Source organism: Nyctibius grandis, chromosome 5 (genome assembly GCF_013368605.1).
Source record: "Nyctibius grandis isolate bNycGra1 chromosome 5, bNycGra1.pri, whole genome shotgun sequence".
Lineage (NCBI taxonomy): Eukaryota > Metazoa > Chordata > Aves > Nyctibiiformes > Nyctibiidae > Nyctibius > Nyctibius grandis.
This window is the reverse complement of record NC_090662.1, coordinates 47,178,585-47,203,231: the sequence shown is the minus strand read 5'-3', so window position 1 is coordinate 47,203,231 and position 24,647 is coordinate 47,178,585. Positions and strand designations below refer to the sequence as shown.

The 24,647-nt window shown below is 36.6% G+C and overlaps 1 protein-coding gene across 9 annotated transcripts in view; it reads left to right on the top strand.

The window, feature by feature from the left end:
* The window catches only part of PPP1R12A (protein phosphatase 1 regulatory subunit 12A), a 136,737-nt gene that overhangs the window by 77,540 nt on the left and 34,550 nt on the right, over positions 1-24,647 (top strand). For 6 of the 9 annotated variants that reach the window (XM_068402471.1, XM_068402474.1, XM_068402477.1 and 3 more), the window contains exons 4-13: positions 7,444-7,603; positions 9,502-9,646; positions 12,573-12,647; positions 13,085-13,173; positions 13,303-13,460; positions 16,778-16,905; positions 19,834-19,950; positions 20,313-20,528; positions 21,358-21,452; positions 24,440-24,562. In XM_068402471.1, coding sequence (XP_068258572.1) covers positions 7,444-7,603; positions 9,502-9,646; positions 12,573-12,647; positions 13,085-13,173; positions 13,303-13,460; positions 16,778-16,905; positions 19,834-19,950; positions 20,313-20,528; positions 21,358-21,452; positions 24,440-24,562 — 1,306 coding nt within the window. The remainder of the gene's footprint in view (positions 1-7,443; positions 7,604-9,501; positions 9,647-12,572; positions 12,648-13,084; positions 13,174-13,302; positions 13,461-16,777; positions 16,906-19,833; positions 19,951-20,312; positions 20,529-21,357; positions 21,453-24,439; positions 24,563-24,647) is intronic. The other 3 variants (XM_068402476.1, XM_068402478.1, XM_068402472.1) reach the window with 1 other exon arrangement.

The following is a 24,647-nucleotide window of genomic DNA, read 5'->3' as shown; positions in this document are numbered from 1 at the left end:
AGCTCCCCCAGCCTCTCCTCATAAGGGAGATGTTCCACTCCCTTAATCATCTTCGTGGCTCTGCGCTGGACTCTCTCTAGCAGTTCCCTGTCCTTCTTGAACTGAGGGGCCCAGAACTGGACACAATATTCCAGATGCGGCCTCACCAGGGCAGAGTAGAGGGGGAGGAGAACCTCTCTTGACCTGCTGACCACACCCCTTCTAATACACCCCAGGATGCCATTGGCCTTCTTGGCCACAAGGGCACACTGCTGGCTCATGGTCATCCTGCTGTCCACTAGGACCCCCAGGTCCCTTTCCCCTACGCTGCTCTCCAACAGGTCTGTCCCCAACTTGTACTCATACATGGGGTTGTTCTTGCCCAGATGCAGGACTCCACACTTGCCCTTGTTATATTTCATTAAATTTCTCCCCGCCCAACTCTCCAGCCTGTCCAGGTCTCTCTGAATGGCTGCGCAGCCTTCTGTTGTGTCAGCCACTCCTCCCAGTTTTGTGTCATCAGCGAACTTGCTGACAGTGCACTCTATTCCCTCATCCAAGTCATTAATGAATATATTGAATAGTACTGGTCCCAGTACCGACCCTTGAGGGACTCCGCTAGACACAGGCCTCCAACTGGACTCCGTCCCATTGACCACCACTCTCTGGCTTCTTTCCTTCAGCCAGTTCACAATCCACCTCACTACCCGATCATCCAGACCACACTTCCTCAGTTTAGCTGCGAGGATGCTGTGGGAGAGAGTGTCAAACGCTTTACTGAAATCGAGATAGACCACATCCACAGCTTTACCATCGTCTATCCACCGGGTTATGTCCTCATAAAAGGCTATCAAGTTGGTTAAGCATGACTTCCCGTTGGTGAAGCCATGCTGAGTGCCCCTAATGATCCCCCTATCCTTCATGTGCCTAGAGACAGCACCAAGGACAAGTTGTTCCATCACCTTTCCGGGGATGGAGGTGAGGCTGACCGGTCTATAGTTACCCGGGTCCTCCTTCTTGCCCTTTTTGAAGACTGGAGCGACATGTGGAATTAACACTGATGCATTGTGACTGTTTCATCTTTGACTATACATGTGGCTGAATGCAATTATCCCTCCAGCTTTAGCATTGCTCCTCGTATAAAATAAAGCAGTGCTGCAGTTTTGATAATGCAAGTTAACTGTGGGGTCTAGGGAATGATCTGCCACATTTCGGTGTTACCAGTAGTGGAAGATCAGCCTATTTATTCTGAGAATAAACAAACATGGATGCCAAAAAATCTTACCTCTGTGTAGTTAAAACATGCAGCATGAAAATTAAGTAGATGTTTTCTGTAGCGTTCTTGCCTTGCAGCCTTTTTGTGTGTATTTATTCCTACAGTCATTATAGTTTCATTTTTGTGTTGCTTAGTTAATGCTGTGAGTGTGGCTTCCTACATACTGGCATCAGCAATTGTTTGGTGGCAAAAGATCTCCTGGGAAGATCAGTCAGGTTCATTGTGATTTCAGATATGTTTAAGTGATGACATTTGATGTTTGTTTCTGTTAGAAACCCGAGGAGAATCACCATGTTAGCTCACCCTTTTTGCTGCTTTTGCAGACTTTCAGTCTATCGGAAAAGTTCAAACAGAGCCTTCCAGTTGTGCAGCTCTTCAGTCTTCTGCAGATCATCAGTTTGTTCTTATGCCTAATTTTTACAGGTATCAAATTATATTTTCAGGACATGTCTAACAACAGGATAAAACCCAGGAGCCTCTGGAGACTCTAAATTCACAGAAACAAGTTAGAGAACACAACACAATTCAGCTCTATGTTACATTACAGGCTTAATAAAAAGAAGGATCTGCAGTGTTTGCTCATCCTATTTTATCATTCAGATTCCAAAATCTGACCTGTCTGGAGAGGACATGGTCAGTGATCCAAATTCATCTTCTTGTTTTACAAGTTCTGTTGTAAGGAGTGTTGGACATGAACAAAGAGATTTTTCATAGTGTTATTGTCCAATATCTGTCTTCAGTTATTCTGATCTCCATATGTGACACTTCTAAATTGTGACCCTTGGTTCAGGCATCTTTTCATGTGTCTCTTGTGTGAGCCGCAGATCCCCAGACAAGGCTGCCTGTGTTCTCTGAGCATATAGTGGGACCCTGTTGATACAATGGACTATGCAGTAATTCTGAACTGATGGACTAGCTATCCTATAAATGAAGCCATAGCACTCCGATAGTAAGGAAAGCATTTTTCTACCCAAGTCTTCAAAGGGAAATTATTGGCTTAATTATTTTTTAAGCTTAAAACCTAGTTTAGTTTTATATTTTCTGAGAGGATAAATTTCATAAATGCTTCGGTAAGATGTAAAGATTTTTGACACAGTTAGGAACACTTCACAGATAGCAAAACTAGGTGTTTTATAGAAATTATTCCGAAGTAGTGCTGAACAACTATTCTCTTTGCATGCTGTGGGTTTTAACTGTTTTGTGTGTTATACAAAAAACGTGTTTTGTTGTTTCTCCATATGGCTGAGACCTCTATCATGGGCGAACCCCATGTGTATAGGCGCCACTGCTTTATCTTCATTAAAAATGTTTATCTTGATATGATCCCTGATCTTTCTGCTCTGCAGTGTTTCAGCAGATCATAGTTGTGGAAGTGGTCTTTTGCCAGTAGTGTAAGGCTTTCGTTTGCACTGGTGAAAACTAGCAGACTTGAGAGAGTTGTGGCCTTAGTCCCGGCTAGCCCTGGCCAGTTTTAAATGTCGCCTCTCCTCAGGTCTTGAGCAGGGTTAAGTGTAACGGTTTGAAGTGATTTTTTAGCTGTTTATCATCAGATGTCCTCTTAAAATTATTTTTAACTGCTTAAGCAGTTATTTTGAATTGTAGGAAACATTCTCAGGAGGTGAGTTAGTGGGGAGAGGTGACATGAGGCGAATCAGGAGTTCATGATACAGCATGGTAGCTATTCAGTAACTATCAGAGAGATCACTTCTTTTCCAAGGAGAAGCAAACGTTCCTCATCCTTGATGACAGGTAAATGTAAGGAGACTCTCTCGGATGTATTGCGTAACTCAGCTTTGTTTATGTGGATAAAATGGGAACTATTGCATTTGTATATAAACATTCACTACATGAAGTAAAAAGTGGGTTGATCTTCCATGCAGTATTTATAAAACATGCCTTTATATGGCTGAGGAGTCCTGAAACAATGATTCAGCATTTAAATTCATGCTGAATTTCATTAAATGCTCACTGGACGGCACACTGTTTTCCAACGTGTTTGGAACAGTTCAAGAACACTTGTTGATCAGAAAAAAAATGAAAACGTTTAGCAATAAATTATTAACGATTTAAGAAGTTGTTAGACTGCCAGAGAGGTTAAGTGTGCTGGTGTTATGAGCGAATACTCCGGCTGCAGTGGGGCTGGAGGCAGCGCATTGCCATCTATGGGCTGTATGAAGAAAGTGTTGGAAACGTATGATGAGCATTTTCTTTTTCCCTGATATCTTAAAAGAGTCTGGAAAACAAAAGCCAGGAGAAAGGTCCGTACAAGGTATAAAGAAGGCTGTTTACATTCCTTTTTCTGTGGTTAATAATGGGAACTGTGTGTAGCTTATCTCAGAGAGCAGCTTTTTTTTTTTCTGTGACACAAAGTTCAATTCCCAGTTGTCTTCGTTAAGCCCGCACCCAGGGCTAAACAATAGCAGTTTTTCTCTCACCCAATCTCCCTTCCCCAAATGAGGAAGGGGATTGGGAAAAGGAGGAAGACTTGTAGGTTGAAGTTAACTAGATTTAATGAAATGAAGAAATCAATATAAATGACAACACAAAACAGACAAAAATATACTTATCCACAGATCACTGGCAAGTTGCTCCAGGAATCACAGTAAGGAAGAGGGAGAAGGGAAGAGAGATAAGAAGAGCAGAAAGAGCCCCACCTCTCCCCTCCAAGCCCTCTCTTTTATAGTGAACTTGTTATTAATGATATAGAATACACTTGTGGGCCAGCCTGGGTCAGCTGTCCTGGGTTTAACAAAATCCCAATGAAACCAGGACACATTTTTGTGCCAGTTATTAATGTGGGGTGTTTTATTAGATTGGCAAGATTCTCATACTTTCTTCTGTTGAAACATGATCAGAATTTTACTGTCTTGTAAAATAACGTATTGATGCAACCATTAGTCCTCTGCAGCCATTGTATCTTGTTTGGGCTTCAGAAATGCAATCATTTGTGATATTGATAGAAGTCTGTATTAAGTATTAGTTACTTTTTCTGCAAAAATATTGCTATTTTGACATAATTCACTGGGTCTTTAGGCATACCTGGAAAGTATACTTAGATATTACCTGTTAGAAGTTCAAGATCAGGGTTTGGGAGGAAGTTTTTCCTTTTCTTCCTTTTATACAAAAGTGCCTCAAAGAGACCAGCCACACACATGAATGGTTTTACGCTGATAGGAACTTATGTCAGATTCTGATTCTTAGGTGGAGAAGGTTACTCATGCTAAGGATTCACAGTTAGACCCTGGGCATGCAAAAAGGGCATTGACATAAATGTGACTAACAGATGATATATAAACTATTTATTTGCGTAGTAGTGTTTTGCAGCAACACTAACATGTAAATGACTGTACTCTAGAGAATTATTTTCCCAGGATCTGCTGATCTGCACTGCTGTGTCATTCTGAAAGGCAAACAGATGTGAAGGCCCAAGGAAGTTACGGTTTGCAGTAGTTCACACATCAATATGTAGGAGCCTTCTGGAGGAATGAGAATACATGATTATCAATCCATTATTGATTCAAAGTTCCTTATTTTCATTCTTTGTATCTGTCAGGGTTATAAAGATTATTAGATATGTAAAATTTAATCTCTGTTCAGATTTATTTAGTCACAGGTTTTCTTGAGAGAGAGAGTTTTAGAAACTTGCATCTTTAATTTTTACCACGGCTTCTTTCAAACAAGTACGTTTTAGCTTTTTCCTCTGCTTAGAGCTTCAACAATCTTTTGTATCTTCCTGCATCTTGCAGACATAGTCTCCAGATTATGGGTTTTCATCAGTTTCTGATAAAACATCATTCTATTAATTTTTATTAAATTGCCAAGACTGAAATGATTGTTTCAGTTGATTAAGTGAACGAGTCCAGGAGTTCGGTCAACTGCTTAGAACACTTAATATATAACCTGCCTCAGTTATTTTATGATACCTAATAAGGTTTTATCTTTTCATCTATCCTTAGCATAAAGTTTTACCAGATTTACTTAGTGAACAGAATCTTTTCTCCAATTGATCTTTCTTTGTGTGTTTTTTTTTAAATTAAATTATTTTTTTTTTACATATTTGTAGACAGGGAATATCTGCTATGGTGTGAAATGATGGAAGAACAATAAAAAAGAAGTGAAATCTGTTGTAGCACTGTCGTATGCTACCACAAACCAAACAAATTACATGTTATGTTTCCAAAAGCATGTAATAATTACATTCCTTCTTTCTGCATTTCAGGTAATTTTGATTTGGTCATGTCATTTTCAAGGGTTTTCTTGCACTATAATTGGGGAGTTGCAGCATCTGTGAAATACTAATTCATACATAACGTAATAGATATATCAGCCTGCTATCCACTGCCTTAAGGGTATTTCAGCAGTGCCAATATAATTGCTTTCAGTTTGCCAGTTTGTTGCGCTGGGTTTCTGGTTGCCAGGGGATTGGTAAGAGCTTCATGAATCTGTTTTATTATAGTCTGTTTTATCACGTTTTACACAGTAGAATGATGCACTGCACTGCATATGATCATCTCTATATTATCTGTGTCTTTTAATTTTGTGATCTTAATTTCTTTAATGAAGGCCACTTCATCCCTTAGCTCAGTTTCTGCTGCATGTCTACATGGGCAGCAGTCAAGCTGGATTTCATTTGGTTTCCATATTCTGGGGATTCATTTACCCTGTAAAGGATTAATAGCTCACAGTTTCTTTGAAAACATTAGAGCCTGAAATTGCTGTTTATTATAAAGACTTTGAAAATTAATTAAAATTAATTAATTATGATGTGCAGAAGTTTTGAAAAGAGATGTTCTAGCTTTGCACAGTCTTGTTTGCAGTCTGCTTTATATTGTTGTGCTTTGATTAGTTGGACAGTTAGGAGAGTTACGTGATAGAAACAGGTTTGCTGGGGAAAAACGATTTGGGGACAGATGAAGCTTTAGCAGAAAATACTGAAAAGGCGGAATTAGATCTGAGTCAAGGAGCATCTATTTCTTAAGTGTTTTTAAAAAATCATCTTAACTTCTATTTTATAGGCTATAGGGACTACTGTCAAGGTTTGTGGTTTTATCTAGTAAAGCAGTACCTGTTTCTAGATTTCACTTATTTTTATTATGTTCAAGTTAATGCTTTGCTCCATGAGCAATTAAAAATTCAGAAGATAGAAGGACAGTATATGTCCAAGATTAGACAAATCATACACATAAAATAATTTTGCTGCAGGTTGGCCCACTGATTTTCTGTTAAAGGTCACCCCAGATACAATTTGTTCTCTTGATGACCACAATTCCTAAGGCCCTTTTCCTCACAAAGCTGTCACAGCTCAGTCAGTGTAGATAGACCAGTGCTCGTGCATAGTGCTCTTCAAGACCCCTTTCCTGCTATGTTCTTTAGATCACTCCATGTGGTAGTAATTAAAAAATGCTTGCAAATACGTGCTTTGCTTTGCCCATTCAGGGTCTGGGTTTTTTTTCAATCTGTTTAAGCTGATGTGTATACTTGTAAATGTTATATGGCATACCTCCCTTTTCATCAGTGTATGATCATTTTTTGTGAGATGTACTATAAAAAGTTTTCAGCGTTTTTGATTTTTTTGACCTGAGATATGAAGGGAGATTTCCAAAGGCTTGGCTATTTGAGTATAAGGTTTGTGTTTCGCAGTGATAGAAGACAAACCAGATATTCTTTAGAAAGTATAAAAAACATAGCTCCATCTTTCTTATCATCAATGTGGAGAAGCTAGGCTGTTACTCTTCCCATAGATATCTCCTTGTAAAAAATTGTAGCTGTTTTCTACTTTCTACAGATACATTGAACCAGACCTATATTTTGGTGCTTAGAAGGTCGAAATACAATTTTTCTCTTTTTTTAACAGGTCACTTCAGTGATTATTACTGTGATGGTGGACATTCTTAAAATCGAAGAGCCAGTTTTCATAGCTTTCTTCTTTTTTTTTTCCCCTTCTTTTGGGAAAAAATTGCATTATGCGTGCAAAGTGTCATGCAGTAACGGATGTTTCCATAACCTCTTGAGTTTCATCTTCAAAAAGATATTCATATCTAACCGTGAACATTATTCATATTGTTTAGCTGTTATTTTATTGTATCACATAAACATGGTATAAGATTAGTTACATAACTGAATTGAAGTATTTGAACTAAAATATTTTGTGTCCTCTCTTCCCCTCTCCCTCTCTCTATCTGAATTAGGGGTTGATATAGAGGCAGCTCGAAAAGAAGAAGAACGAATAATGCTAAGAGATGCAAGACAGTGGCTCAACAGCGGCCATATAAATGATGTCAGGCATGCAAAATCTGGTGGTACAGCACTTCATGTAGCTGCTGCTAAGGGCTATACAGAAGTCTTAAAGTAAGTGTGGTTTAAATGGAAATTTTTCATATTTTATTGTCTTGTTGATGTAATGCTGCTTGGAATCGATAGGATTGGACACTTCTTTTAGGGGTTGTATATTGGAAAATAACAATCTCTGGAACTATCTTTTCCTCAAAGCTTGATTTTATGTTTTCAGGCACTCATAAATCATGCTGCTGTTAACTTTCTACATTAAGGCATTCAGAATGTGAACACAGTGTACATATTGAGCCTGAATACTTACTTAAAAGAAGAAAGTGGACAAACAACTTGCCCTGTTTCTAAAGCCAACTGTGTAAACAAGCTTAATATCTTTTTATAATAGCAGTTAGCATTCTAGTTGATGCATATTTTCAAGACACCATATTTATTTGCATACATAAAACAAAGTTTGTAATCCAGACTAAAGGTTTTTAGACCTAAATAATAGATAATTTAATTTTCCTTTTTTGATATTGTTGTTGAAAATCATGACTCTTGAAATCTTTCCTGGAAAGCTTCAGGCTTTTGGTGTCCCCTAATTCACAGGTAGGTTTTCATTAATACAAGTATATACTGTAACAGAGGTTTAATTTGTTTTTTGTCAAAGCTCTGCTTTTATTAAGTAAAGCATACTTAATAATACATTGCTTTACTGTGATTGTAAATGTATTTGACTCCTTTAGCAATACTAGGAACAGTTATATATTACAACATGAACGAAAATGAGCACACACTGACTGTGTAAGTATTGCTGCCTTTAAGGTCTTCAGAGCCTTGTAATGTTTTTCAATGCAGAAGCTGAATGACAGAGTTTTTTTTAATCATTATAACTGTTACACACAATTTACTGAATGGGAGTTCTGCTTCAAAAAACCCTGATGCTTCAACATGATGAAGAGAAATTATTCTGTTGGAAAAGAAGAACTTTTGTTTTAGAATAGCATGTGCCTGTAAGGGAGTTTTATCTGTAACTGGTTTTTTTTTCTTAGCTCTCTCAATTAGTATCATTTTTGTAGGCCAGTCCATATATTTTTCCTAGGAGGTGAAAAATATACGTGCAGGCAGTTTTCATAATGGCTTCAAATTATCAAAAATGTGTGCTCTGTGTAGGATGTACGACTGCAAGACTTTGCGGCTGAGCGTGTGTGAAAGTTGACTCATTGGAAGGTAGTACTATAAGTATACTGGCTCTTGAGAAATTGAGAGAATTTTTTGAGAAGAATACTTCACAGTTATGTGATTTTTAATAATTATGAACAGTGTTTCAGAGAGCTGATAACCCTTTACACAAAACTGTTTGTCAGGTTAAGTGTCCGTTATCACTTTGACACTCACATCAGAACCATGCCGAATTTGGGTGTTCAGTGCAGGCTGAAAAGCAGCTCCTCTATTTGAGGAGCTCTAGTCCCTCTCAGAGAGCAACTGAAGCACATAAACAGTAGATTGTACAACATCAAATGTTAATAACAGGAGGAGATGCAAATTTCAAGCAAATAATATTAGAATAGGAGGAGGTTTTGATAATTTACTGGATAAGAACACTGTATCTAACAATTTTTGATGTTTTACAGCTCTCCTTTCCTTAAAAGGGCTGCGCTCTATTACTGCATAAGTAGAGAAAAATATCTAACTATAGAAATAGTGGACTTTGAATGAAGAGGAAGTGAGTAAAGAAGAAAATGGAAAAGGCTATTTTTCTTGAATTTTCCTTAAAATTGTATATACACCTACTGAACAATGAAAAGGCAAATGTTTCTGTGAGGAAATAAAATCAATCAATTGTCAATAGCCCAACTAAAAATATGTACTGTGAAAAAGAAGGAGGATATTATTGTAGAATAATTTTATGATTTTACGACAATTTATTTATCCCTGCCAGCAGTGTCAATATCTAATTCTTTTAATTTCTTTAGGCTTTTAATACAGGCTCGCTACGATGTAAATATTAAAGATTATGATGGCTGGACACCACTTCATGCTGCTGCTCACTGGGGTAAAGAAGAAGCATGTCGCATTTTAGTGGAAAACCTATGTGATATGGAGGCTGTCAACAAAGTGGTAGGATTTTTATGTAATCCTTGTCAAGATACAAAGTTCTGGTCTCTAAAGTGACTTTAGAAGCCAGGGTAAGAAAAGTGATGATCAACTGCTGTTTGCTGTACGTGGAGCTTTATATAATGCATGTTTTGTCAAAACAGCATGTTTGTGTTCCAAACTAAATTCTCCGATTGTCTAAATTAATTTCTAGGCCCACTTCATGCTTAGTTCTGTATTAAATGATCCATGTAATCTTTGACAGGGAAATTCAAAATAGAATGGGTTTATTGACATTTCAGAGGTACAAAATTAGTGACTTGATGGTTTGCATACAGGCTTTCATTTGATCACTGAAGACAAAGATGATGCCTTTGGGTTGTGTTTTAACTCTCAAAATCAGCTTGTGTTGGCATAGTAAAGAGTTATCACTATATGCTGGTTTGGGTGTGCTGAAGGAAGCTTGTAGGCATCTCTGGACTCCCTAGACATAACTTGGATGCTTCCTAAGCTATATTTTCTCGACTTCTACGTAAAGGCCTGCGTAGCTTGCTGGCTTTGCAAGATCTTGCTCCCCAACAGATATAAATATATTCATGATTCACATAGGCATGGCAAGGATCCAAAACTCTTCATTCAACTGTGTAAGTGCTGAAGCTCTCTTTCTTCTCTTTGCACCATGTTTTACACATAGTTTCTGATCTGCTTCCAATTTCTGTCAATACTGTATATGTAAATTACCTGCCCAATTTTTAAGATGGATTCTTCATTGGATTTTTTCATAAACTTTTAAAAATAAATTAGGGAAACATGCAGATACAGAACATGAATTAGCAAGTATTTACTCTATGTAAGGGCAAAACTACTGCTTAACATTTTTAGTGTTTGTCGGCTTTTTCTTCCTTAGAAATTGAGGTTGCTTATAATAAAATCAGTGAAATCTGGAATTACATTTCAAATAGCTTCAGCTCTGTTTCTGTATAATGCTTATAGAACTTCTGAATATGAACTGTATAACTGTATTTTGTATCAGGCAATCAAAAGCTGATGCAATTAATAGAAGCCAGTTTATCAAGTTATCTGTTAGATTTTTACTGGGATTGTGAAAATGTGGAGGGTGGTATTCCAGAAAGCACTCTTATGAAAGTATGTTCAACTCAACTGGGGCAAGAATAAGAATAAAGGGCGGTACAGAGAGATATAAGCTGGTTTATTTGGTGTATGGGCTTGTCTGTGCAAGCTAGGAAAGTTCTGCCTGTTGTGTTCTTAAGTAAGCTAGTAAGCATTTTTGCCTTTGGAGATATAAAGATTGAAAACTCCTCTGGATTTGGTGTCAGTTGTAGGTGCTTAGCATCTCAGAGAACTCAACCATTACTGTTTAGGCACTGGACTTCAGGTATTAACTTTTATGGACTGGGTTTAGAAATAACCTTCCAACTACAACAGTTTTTTGCAAAGTGATTTTTTGTGGTCAAGGTAGGTCTAACTCGTATTTTTTTGAAATAAACCTACTTAATAGCTACCTAGAAATAGAAGGCCATATTAAAAACTGTGGTCATAATGCAAATATAAACTTGAGATAATGTTGTTTAGTTTCCAGGTTAGTGCTGTGTTATCCTAAATGGAATAGTTCAAATGTCAGAGGACCTCAAGCTCTTTTGGGTAATGCTTGTTGAAAAGTTCATGTGCTTCTGCTGTATGGTCAGAAGTTTTGTGAATGTGAAAATTAGTGGTTTGAAGGTCCATCCTTTCTAACTAGTTAAGATAGCCTTCACACTGTAATTAGGAATACGTTTGCCTTTAGTTAACATTTTGAGAAAACTGAAATAAACAAACATGAACACCTTTAATTATCTTTATAAGCTCATGTGACCCCTTTTAAATGACATCTCTGTATTTATCGCTGGGTATTGTCCAGAAGTACGTATTTGACTGATCTTGGCATGATCCTCCCAGCATTTTGGTATGTCCACCCTGCGTGTTGATGCTGCTGCATTTATTCCAGTGGATCTATGACTTTGGCTAGATTCCAGCCTTCTTGCATTTGAATGCAAACTTCCAAATACAAAACTTTGTATTGCAGTATCATAGTAAGTTAGGCTTTCTTAATGAAACTGTGTGAGCTTTAGCCCTTCTTGTGTTCAAGTAGAGGTGAAGAAAGGGAATTTTTGAAATCTTTACCAATTCAGACCTTAAAGATAGAATCTCACGTCCTGTGGGCATCTGGTGTAGTCGAGAATTGCAGTGAATATGTAGATGTAAGATATGGCAAGCTGAAGAAATTCCAGCTGACAGCATTACTTTGTGTTAATGAATCACATGATGATCTGTTCATTCACGTACATGTCCCATGGAAATCATACACTAAGGGAGGATAAGAACAAATGGTTGTAGGAGATCTTTTCTAAACTTGAATGTAAAATATAAAGTACAGTTTTACTGTAAAAATGTGAAAGCACGACTACTTAAATTTAGTATAGCTTGCTTAAATAATTTAAACTTTAAAAAATCAAGCTGTATATGGTAGTCTGAGATGGACAGGATACTGAACTGCTCAGGATCCATCCATACAACTGCCATTGGAATAGTTATTTGGAACTAATATTGTGAGAATCATATTCTTTCAATCTACTTTTCTTTTCCTTGATAGTTTTTTTTTCCTTCAAAGGACAGCAAAATTTGATTGAAGTCATGTTTTTATCTCTTAAAAAACGTGTTTACTCATCAGGTATAGATGTTTGTGTTTCAATTACTCAAAAAAAAGTAATATTGCAAAATTGTTTTCAACTACTGACAGACTAACAGTTTGTAATAGAGCTTGGCTTATACTTTCTAATTTTTCTCTCTGAATGTGCTCGTTACCCGCATCATCATGTGATAAGGCATCACAATACATTATATTTAAATTCTACTCTACAATTATGGTGTTTTACTTCTTCCCCTTCTCCAGGGGCAGACAGCATTTGATGTGGCAGATGAAGATATTCTAGGATATTTAGAAGAATTACAAAAGAAGCAGAATCTGGTAGGCCTTTTTCATGTAAAGAGATACATGTATATGTTATACTTTATTATACATATGATTATGGTATACAGCTCAGAGCAGCATATAGATTAAAAACAAAGGTCTGATTTGGGGCTTCCATTCAGGTAATGCCACAGTCATCTCAAAAGATCTTTTGTGCCCTTATTTGGTCAATTATGGTGACCAAAAAGCCTTGGAAGAAAGAAGGTGATCTTCTGCTTGCCTTGTCCAGTGGGCATTTTATGATCTGAAGGATCAACCATGAGCAACTTACTTGGAATGAGAGTTTCTGAGATTTTAGAATTTTGAACTTTAACACTTTGAAAGCTTATACGTGTTCTAATGTTTGTAATAGTTAGAGATTTCCCTCCGTTTGTAATTTCGTCACACTGATACCATTCTATTGATTTAACTGCATCATTCTATATGTTTTGAAGCTTCATAGCGAAAAACGGGAAAAGAAATCTCCCCTAATTGAATCCACAGCCAACATGGATAATAATCAGACACAGAAAACATTCAAAAAGTAAGTAAACTAGGAAAAACTATAAGCTCTTAGTAAAAAAGGTAACTATACAAGCTCTCACAAAGTCCTGCTTGACAGGCTTTAGTAAATTTTTCAGGATTTAGTAAGTATTTCTCTTTTCAAACTCAGTAAGGAGACATTGATTATGGAGCAAGAGAAGAATGCATCTAGTATAGAGTCTCTGGAGCAAGAAAAAGCAGATGAGGAAGAGGAGGGAAAGAAGGATGAATCCAGTTGTTCTAGTGAAGAGGAAGAGGATGATGACTCGGAATCTGAAGCAGAGACAGGTACATTATTTGGAGTATTGTCTGTCTTTAAGTTTTTACTTTATAAATTTATTTACTTAATATCACATGATACAGAGTTAAGTATTTTAAGTTTCACTTATTCTTCTGCATTTCACTAAGCTTCCAGTCATTTTAAAGCAAGTTTATATACGTCTAAAGTCAAGTCGTAACAGATGTCTTTACTGGTGGCTATTTAGGTTGAAGCTATTAACCTACGTATTTGATTGGCTACTTAACAATTGATACTTTTAATTAAATAGTTTGAATAATATAAGCCTTAAGTAGCGTGTCAGAAAGCATTGAAGAAGTTAGAAGACCAGTGCAGAAATGAAGGCTCCATAGCAGTATTTGCTTGTGGAACTAGTATAGAGAATGGAACAGCAGAAGTGCAAACATTCTCATTTGTTCTTGCCATCCTGAAGTAAATACCGATTAATCTGGCAATCTTGACTCAGGTATTCATAAAGTAATGGTGCATATATTTTCAGTGTGTACTGAAATAAACTTTTAAAGGTGCTATTTTAATGTAATGGTTACTTCACATACAACTTCATTCGAAGAGGAATGTTCTTTGAAAAGTTTAGAATTGTATGCAAAGAAACACGTTACTCTACTTCTCTCTTAAATGGAATTTTTGGGGTTTTTCTTGAAAATTATGAGAGTCTTAAAGCAAGTAGTGATTGAAGAACAGCACAGCATCTTTTTCTTTCAAATCAGAAAACAAATGTTGGGTAATCAGTGTTTGAAGATGTATGTTCAATCCTGATAAAGAATTTTAGAATTACAGTGCAGCAATATAATACATAGACAAAGACATCATTGGAAATACCTTGTTAGTATTTTATACTTCCACTTTTTAAAATAAGTAACCCTTTTTGGTGAGCTGTCGGTTCTCATTTTAAAACATTCTATTTTCTTCACCTGAAAAGATAAGACTAAGGAGGGATTTTAGAGCTAACCAATATATCATAAATGTTTAATGTAAGCAGAAATAAAAGTTGCAAAAACAAACTGTCTATTATGGTTTCATTATTTTTGTATTTTGAAATAAACCAGTATTTCATCATTAAGCTGGAAAAAAGGTCTGTCAGGCTTTGTCATTAGTCTTTCACCTTAGTATGCTTGCATCTGTTATTTACAGAGACTGAGCTTTGATAAGCTCAAAACACTTGTAATATATAACATGTAGTAATTTCTCAGTCACTGTAGTGTCTCCTGAACTTTATGACTCTGGTAACTGTGTTCTCTTCGTTACCAGTAGATAGTTTGTGCCAGGAAAATTTGACTGTGACACAAGAATTAATTTATGTAAACTTTGGGTTTTTTAGTATCAACAAGGCTTTATCATACTTTATTTGGCAAGCTAGACTTTAAGCTTTTCCCTGTAGAGCTGCATCTCTAAATTCCAAGCTTGTACTTTCTCTTTTTTCCCATTATTCAGCTTAAGGTAGTTTTCTAGTGAAAAATGTTAAGATTATAAGGAGCATTCTGGTTGTAAAATATTTTAACAGGGCTCAATATTCTGAAATACTGGAAACTGCGATTTCTAATCTATTGGGATATTTGAAATGTTACCCTAAAACTTACATTCCATTTCACTGATTATGTGAGAATACAGTGTTAAAATAAATACATTTCTGTCCATAAGACCAAGAAGAGAAATATGAATATGAAGCTAGCATCTCCTAAAGGACAGGGAAACAAGCTGAAAAATAAATTTTTCCGCAGTTCAGGTTTTTTAACTTACTTACTTTGAGCTAATTTAATGTTTTTTGAAAGTTAGCCAATATTAGCTCAATCTTGCATACAACTGTGTTCTTGCTGTCTTTGAAATAATTTCAGGACACAGTTGTGAAAAATCCATTTTTCTCCTTCCATGCTTTCACTCCTGATAACTTTTTCTGTATATTTTAAAGCTGTATTACTCATTTGCAAATTTCCAGCAGATCTGCCTGTGCATCGTCTCAAATCGTACTATCAGTCCGCATTGCCCTGTTGAACTTTTTATCACCATGACCTAGAAGTTTACCACCATTTATTTTCACTTGTGTTTAAAAAGAACTTTCCGTTAAGTGCACAGTTAGTCATGTAAGCTGATTTTTTTTTATATTTGTATTTGTTTACTGCATAAGTAATTATTCAGAGCATCTGTTCAGCTACGTCCGTAACTGAAACAAGTGTGTAACAGCAATACCATTAATTATACGATTTCCAATCATAGATTGATACTTTGTTGAATTTGAATGTTAGATGTGAGAACACTGTATGAAAACATTGCATACTTTCTAAATTAACTGCTTCTATGCTCTATGGGTAGTATAGACATAAAGGTATGATTATAGTAGGGCCAAACCCAATGGGAATTGAACCCCATGTTGCTCTGTACTGCGCAAATAGGATGTAGCATCCTACTCCAATGAATGTGCAATTTGAAAAGGTGAAACAGAAGTGAGGTGTAGGATTATGAAGCTCACGCACAAGCAAGTGCAGTGACAACAGTTGTTGTATCACAACCATGACATTTTCTGTATGTTTGTGTAAGAGGGGTTAAGGTACACAGACAAAGGACAGAGGAAGAAATGTGGGCAGGAAGGACAAGCGGAAGAGAGTAGAGTAGGTAGTGAAATTTAGGTAGGAAAAACAAGGGACAAAGAAGGAATGAAGCAAATGGAAAGTCAGAGCTCTAGAAGGAAAGTCCCTGGCTCAGCTCATTCCAGTGACCAGAATCCCTGGCTGGGTTCTCTGTGCAGTTAAATATTTCTTTGCACTCAACATACACAGTTATCCAAAAATAAATGTTTTACTTTGAATTAGCATCTTCTGTAGTTCAAATTAACTGTTACATGCCAACATACCTCCTACTGTATGGTCATTAGCCTTCTACTAAAATAGAGGCTGACTTGGGAGGCTGTGGAATCTCTGTCTCTAGAGGTTTTCAAGAAAGACCTGACTTACCAAAGCCCTGAGCAACCTGGTCTGTATGCAATATTGACGCTGCTTTGAGCAGGAGGTTGTATTAGGTGACCTCCTGAGGTCACTTTCAACCCAAATGATTTTGTGGTTCTGTCTCTGCATCTCTGAGTGTTAACACTTGCTGAATAACCAAAAAAAATGTTACATGCATGACGGTTATGGAAAAAAAGATGGACCTAAGATACAGATTGGGAGTGAGGGGGAAAACACTGAGGAATAAATAATAAAATGCTGTTCCGAAAGTTGACTGTCAAATTTGTTTAAAAGAAATTCGACTCTGTGTTGTAGAAGTGAAGAAATTTTGAATGAAGAATGAAGATTAACATCTTGTAAATGTTTTGCAGATAAGACCAAAACCTTGGCAGCTGTAACTAATAATGCAAATACCACAAGTACACAGTCAGCATCAGTAGCTGTGACAGCGCCTTCAGTAGCCGGTGGCCAAGGGGCACCTACATCACCTGTTAAGAAGGTAAAATAAAATACCTTTCTCATGATTTTAGATTCCTGTTCTTCTGTGTAAGCATACATTTTTTGATTCTTGTATAAAAAGTAGAATGGGTTATCCAGTGAATTGATGAAAATATGCACTGATTCCTAAAATATTTTGCGTTTTTCTGCAGAAACTGCATTCAATTTTTTAAAATTTTGAGTGGTTTTGATTCTAAACGGGGATCTAAAATACAGAACTATGAAATAGCTGAACATAAGATCCTTTTAAAAAAGCAAAAATCTGTTGCACAGTGAGTGGAGTTCTTGTTTTCTGAGGCTAAACTTCATCTTTTGAAAGTCTTTTCTGTTCCAGATGCCTGCAAAATTTTTAGAAACTACAGTTCTAGTGTCTGTCTCTGCCTGTATTTGTGATGCACTTAAGGCAAGGGAGGCAGGTATGACTAAGGTACTTTAAGGAGTCCTTAGAGCATTCAGCTAGTGCTTAGGTGTAGAAGTTGAAAATGATACCTGAAATAAGAAGTAGAAAGTGCTGTACGTCCCACCCTTGATTTCAGTATGGTTAGGATCTCATGGAGATTCTCATAGAGAATTGGGACACATGATTTATTCAATGCACAGCTCAAAAACACACCTAGCAAAGTCATATTGCTAGCAGAAAGCTTTTTACAGCTTGATGTGAAACATTAATTGGAATGAATTTTTGTTTTGCTTGTCAAAGGGAAGATATGTATGCCTGGGGGAAAAAATGACAGTAGATAATAATGCGTAGTCAGAAGGTGGTATACAAGTCAAACTTCTGGAATATCAAAGCAAACCAGACAGTAAACCAGTAAGGCTTCATTTGTCAATCATTACAACTTTTCTATACACATCGTAGTCAAAGCGTAACCCTCTACTGATGCTTCTGAAAAGCACGTTGAGGAGAAACGGTAGCCATGATATACTGAAGCCACAGAGAGAGAAAAGACGTACTGCTGGGCTAATAGTATGTATTGTATTTAGCTCCCAGGAGCTTATTGGATTTATACTTTCATATTCAGAATAGAACCTAATGATGATCTGTCTTACAAAGTATACTTTAATGTAACAGATGCAGGGAATATATTGCCTAACTGCATCATATTATATGCTACTGTACGATAGGGTTGGGCCAACCTTCCTAAAAAGGCTTTACAAAAATCATTGTGACTGACGTCCACAAGATTTATCTCAAAAACACATGAGTGCAAAAGGGGAATTGTGGGCATGGCTCACCAGCAGGAATGACTACTGTTACCCCTCGCTGAGCTTTGTGGCTAGGCAGTCAGATAGATTTCAGGGTGATCTTGTGACACTAATCTAAACAGTTCCTTCTGGCTCAATAAGGAATTATGGTTCTCTGTCATGGGAGCTGCATTTGCATTGCTCAGGAGCTGTGCAGAGCTCGAGAGCCACAAGTTCTCCACACAAACCATAGCAAATGCGTGAGGGAGGGAAGACATTGTGAGTAATTGCTGGTTTGCTGATGGCGCCTAACTGGAATGAATTCAAATACATAGTGTGAACTTTACTGCAAGGAAATAGGCCTACTTTATATAGTTTATTTTTTTAAATCACTTCAGTAATACAAGCACTTGTGAGAGCTGGGCGGTTTAATTGATGTGCTTTCCACCCAGTTTTTTTACTGCACTTAATTATCTTTGCATGCTAGAGATTCTAAGATACCTAACACTTCAAACGCTTCATTTTCCTTGTAATTGTCTGAACTTCATCTTGAAGTCAGAAGTTTCCTAGCTTGTGCCTTCCAATCAATTTATTTCATATTGCTCAAAAGCTTTCTAAACTATATGACCTTCAGCAATAGGACGTTACCAGATTGTTGCTAGCTGGGGTGTGGCTTGATATTCCAGAGTTGAATGGTCAAAGAGACATAATTTTTTGGTACATGATTAAATGACAATGTGAGGGGGGGGCAGAATTTCTTTATAAGAAGAAGAAATAAGTGTGATTTTAAGCTGAATGATAACCTTTTATAAGTTACTAGTACACTGGCATTTAGTTTGTTCTGATTTTATTATGCATTAATTAATGGCTTATCTTTTGGTCTTGAAGGTAAAAGGTGCAGGTTAAAAGTAAACTGTAGTTATCTTTCTAATACTATATGTGAAAAATTCAGGGCCTTTCTGTAGCTACAAGATAAATGCACATTTATATCAAGACTGATCATCTGGTAACATAGATAGCATGTCCATGTGATCTAGAGAAGCAGTTGCAGCTCATATCAATGAACAAAAAGGCTTTAAACTGTTTTTACTGATGAAGGTAAAACAGCACTGTACGTGTGATCTTGCACCTACTCTTGCACCTGCCTTTTCAGGTTTGTACCATCTGTGCTACTGCAGCTACTCTTCTGCTTTTAAACCATAGATGGCCAAACTGTATGTTGCTCATGAGGGGTACAGGTGCAGTGTACTAAGCTTGAATTTGGGTTTTTTTCAGCCTATATGGCATTCAGTAATGCTGATTTCTGTCTGAGGGTACTGAAGTAAGGCGAGTTTGGGAGTGAAGGTATGGGTTTGATAGCTAAGCTAGCATTGGATGTAATTAAGGGATGTGAATGAAATATAATAAGAAGATAAGAAAGTTAAGAGCTACGTTAGTGTGAATCTTTCAGTATTCTCAACCGTATGAGGATTTAGACCATGGACCTTGTTAGGTCAACAGGCTTCGCTGTCCTTTCTATGCAAACTGTAATTCTGTCTCTGAATTACCTAAACGTGCTGTGTTGTGTTTAATAAGAATCTGTTACTAAGGTTTTAAGTCTCTTACTGCTTTTTGGTATTTTGTGCTGTAATGAAGAGCTACATAACATAAATGTAGGAACAAACTATGTGGTTTTAAAAAAATCTTTTGTTTCTGTTTTCCATTCTTTCAATCTTCATCTTTGTCTTGTCTTAATTGGCTTTAGTATGATTTCATTCCTCCTATCATGCCTGTCGTGGAGTCAGTAGATCCTGCATCATGGAGGCAGGGCTTGCGCAAAACTGGCATTGTTCTTGTGCCCAATAAGGGTGAAAAATCTATGGTGAGGTTCTGGTGTGCACAGGTTTGCGTACAGGTTGCAAAATAACATTTAATCAAAATATTGATACTGGATTTGCATGTTTCTAAGTTTGCATCTCATTACCACAGTGTGTATTACAAAGTGTGGGTTTTTCTAAGCTAACTTTTAGAGGACTAGTATATATTGACCAGTCTTACATTTCTTATCTCGTTAACTAATTCAAGAGAAGAGTGTGTAGGTTGATTCTCACCACAACCCCCCCTATGAATTCAACACTTCTATGATTATTAAAACCAGTTGTGTTCTCAAATCTCTTCAAGGAGCATGAATTACCAGAGGTAATGTAAATTAATAATCTAAATTTATTTACCTGTGTTTTATAGTTTCCAACATCTACAACCAAGGTTTCTCCCAAAGAAGAAGAGAGGAAAGATGAATCTCCTGCTTCGTGGAGGTTAGGTCTTAGAAAAACTGGTAGTTATGGTGCACTTGCAGAGATTACTGCTTCCAAAGAAGCTCAAAAAGAAAAGGACTCTGCAGGTGTTATGCGTTCTGCTTCAAGTCCTAGACTTTCCTCTTCATTGGACAACAAAGAAAAGGTAATCGTTTTCAGTGTGAAACAACATTTTGAGGAACGGATCTACCTTACTTAGTATAGATATTTATGATGTATTGTAGAAGTAAGATGTTCTCTGTAGACTGTATTACACATCTGTTCTTTACTAAAATTCCAAAAAGTTAAGTTATGCAGCTTCTGCGTAGTCTCTTTAAAAGTGTAGTATGCACCCTCATTGTTTGGTGACATGGTACATAGGTCTAGAGCTTTCCCCTTTTTGGACTTGCAATGCTAGTAGTAGTTTTTACAGTTAAGGGAGATCAGAGGTTTGATAGTTTCAGCATCACTTGGGGAGTGATGTTGAAAGAATCTTATAAAAAAAGGCGTCTCTTTTTGTATTCCATCGTCATTTTTTATTTACAAAAATTTAGTTCTATAATTTAACATGAATACACTGAACCAAGTGAAGGACTAATTTGAAACAGGTAACTGAACAGCATAGAACTTGTGGTTCTGTTTCAAGTACAAATGCTTAAATGTTTTCAGGATTAAGAATAATGCCATACTATACTATACCATACTACACTATACTATACAAAAATATGAAAACAGTTGCTTTCAGTAATCAGTTTTGGAACTGTACTGCAGCAAAGCAGAAAAAAGAGAAATCAAGTCATTTGCATCACTAGAATGAAAACATAAATAGTTTCCTTTTCCCATTGTAGTCCTTATGATATTTAACTAAAGCTTAAAACTAATTTGTATAATCAGGTCACAAAAAATACAGCTGAAGTTGTCATAGTGATGTTTTTCCAGCCAATAGCAGTATAATCAATAACAGTAACACTTACTAAAAAATACTTGTCTTTCAGGAGAAAGATGGAAAAGGAACTAGACTTGCATATGTTGCACCTACAATACCAAGACGACTGGCCAGTACCTCTGACATTGATGAAAAAGAAAACAGGTGACTCTGAAGTTATCATATCTGTTAAATATAAAATTACTTGATTTTGAAGTGGCTGACAAACTTACAGATTTTAAGACAATGATAATTTATAGCATTATCCTACTCTATAGGATAATCCAGTTCCTGAAGGTTTTTGATCTTGTAAATTACAATGACCCTTTTTAAAATCCAGGTTGTTATATGACAGGAGCAGAACTGGGCAATGAGTGTTGAGTTCTTGAGGGAGAAAGTAAATAAAATCCAAAATATGAAGTCATAAACTTTAAGCTACTGAAGGGAGCTAAAAGCATTTTACTGCTTTGTCTTGAGCCATGAAGTGCTGCTACTCGGCTCCATTGTAATAATAATAAATAATTTTGATAATAATAAAATACTGTGTTTCTTATGGTCTTTGCTTACAACCATATCGTGCAGCAGCAGTGATTTACAAAAATCATGGTTATGTTACAAAAGCAATTCTTCTGTTGTTTACATGTTGACCTTCTGTCGTCTTTTGGAGATTTTTACTTTCTTTGTTGATATTTCTTCTGTAGCTTTCAGTATAAAAGAAACAAAAAGTTTAGGTGCATAGGCTTGTTACCTGTTAGGATTTGGGGTACTTTCATGGCATATTTATATTGTCAGAACCTTCCCATTTTTCTCTTCTCTCCTTTATTGAGGTTCTCCTCTGACATTTTCGGGAGTTGATATCGAATGCATAGTATAAAATTAGAAGCCTCCCTAATGTCTTGTTTCTGTTGGATCATATCTAGATAGCTGAATGTTGATGACCTGAACTGAAAATCCTCTCATTGCTCAAAATGTGCTATTGTAATCATTGTCTATAAGACTGATAAATCTCCTTATGTCTGAAGAGGAGCTGCTTTGTTGCTACTCTTGAGAATGGTTCAGTTCAATGCAAACACAAGATAAATACTGTCTTTTCTTATACTTGCAAAATGCTGTTGCTTAAGTTTAGTCTCTGGGTGACAAATTCTGCTTCCAAACAGGGATATTCCAGCTCTCACATTCCCCTAAAGTTCAGCTTAGTTTGTTAGTGTCTCTCACGTTACTTGGCCAGGTTTTTTTAATCTGTATGTCTGTAACAGGGCAGTTTGGAGTTTCTGTTTGTGCTTGTCATTCTCTGGAGTACTATATTCTTTGAGGCTGAGTTTATTAGTCAGTTTTGATTTGTTTATATGAGGGATTATTATGATTTCATTTTTTATTCTTTTGAGATCTTCTCAAAAACTCTTGTTCTCCAAAAGTGTCTTAACTAGATGATACCTTAAGATTGGGATAAATATTTCATTGAAATTTTATTTCTTAGAAGCTGTTATTGCTTGTAACAAAAGGATTCAATTTTGCTTCAGTGTTGAGGTTTATTTGTGTCCTTGACGTGCCAGTCTTAACTTTGCGGCTTATTCACAGACACAGTTCCAAAAGTGGGTATCAGCAATAACATATTTTTCCTCATATGCATTGGGTGAACTGGGGTCATCAGTCTTGTTAGTCCCAGTGCTGACCAAACAATTGAGCTGAGAACTTGCTGTATTCCTTGGTGTACCAGAGAGGAAGCCTGCTTTTAGACCAGCCTATTTAGGCACCAATACTTTGCCTAGTGTATGATGTGGCAGACAACCCACCTTACTTACTTGAAGCTATAAGAGATTTTTGACATTTAGTCTGACCTTCTTCACATGTAGAATTTAACCATCTGCCCTACAGGTACCTTAATAAATTATTAAGGTTTCTGCCTTTGTCCCAGATCTCTGTCCTTGTTACTTAGCTTAATGCTGGGTTCTTGTTCTGCCTGTCTGAACACCTGCTTGTCTAGTTTATCAATGATGTATAGTAATCCAGCTAACATCGTACTGTGAGTAATGGAAAGGACTTCAAAATGAATCCCAGCTGGGCTTTTAGATTAACAAATCTCAGACATCCAGCCTCAGTCGAGTAGCCAATGCTACAGCAAAAGTGCTGAAGTCTGTAGTGTCTTGGCAAAGTGAAACCTTCATAATTATGAAAAATTTGTCATGCAGCAGGACCTTTCTGTGGTAGATGATATCTCAGAATTTGTGTTTCTCTGTGGTTGTAAGAGATAACACTGTGCTGGCCTATGTTTGATCCTTTTCTAAAGTTGTTTCCGACCGCAGAAGTGCTAGCATAAATTTTTGTGCAAAAAGAGGTACATTCTGAAGGCCAAAGGTATCTGAGTATAAAACACATCTTTACAAAATTTTGTTCTATTTTCCTTCGCACACCTGGTTGCCTTTTATGTATAGCTTTGTGAAAGGTATTTTTTTCTTCCTTCTGTCTGAACTTTACTTCAAATATTGAGCTGACATTTTCATTAGAAATTCAGGTTTTTACATCTCAGTATCAGTTTTCGGGGTAGTTTTTCTAAGTAGATTTTTGCAAGACTGTTTCTTGCTGCTGTAAACTGCAACAACAGGCTAGAAATTCCTTATGACTAAAGTAATGTCAGCTAGTGATACATGGCAGGCCACTCGGGAATGGCTACTGCAGGCCTGTTCTAAAGGCGAGTCAGCTTTTGAACAACTTCTTAATAACATCCAAGAATGAAAATTCCCATGAAATCGATTTCTAAAAAACCCAGGTAGGTTTTCCCTTTCTTGCACTGGATAATCTCAGTAGCAAACAGAAAAGCCTCTTGTTCCTTTTTTGAGAAAAACAAAGCCAGCAATTTTCACAGATAAAAGCTGATGATTGACTTCATGTTGATTAAATCCTCTTTAGCAGTTTTTCTTTTGATGCTACTTTTCTATTCTATTTCTAACAGTGTTAGTATGAATGTAGTATTTTTCCACAAGAGCTTGTAAATGATTGTCATTAAAGGTCATTTTATTCCTGTTCTGTGTGGTTATGTTTATTTTAAGTGTGTTATCCAGGGTTTTAATCCTTAATTTGAAATGCCTTTTCAGCTCACATCAAGAACAACCTTCTTTAAGATGAGTTTGCTAAAATAAAATCTTTTTTTACAGGGACTCATCTGCTAGCTCAATACGTGGTGGCAGTTCCTACACCAGGAGAAAATGGGAGGAAGATGTCAAGAAAAACAGTTTGAATGAAGGTCCTACATCATTAAACACAAGTTATCAAAGAAGGTGTGGGATTTTCTCTTATCTTTATTTTTATGAAAACAAGCTTACAAATTAGAAGAAACAAATTAAGTACTGAATCACTTTGTAA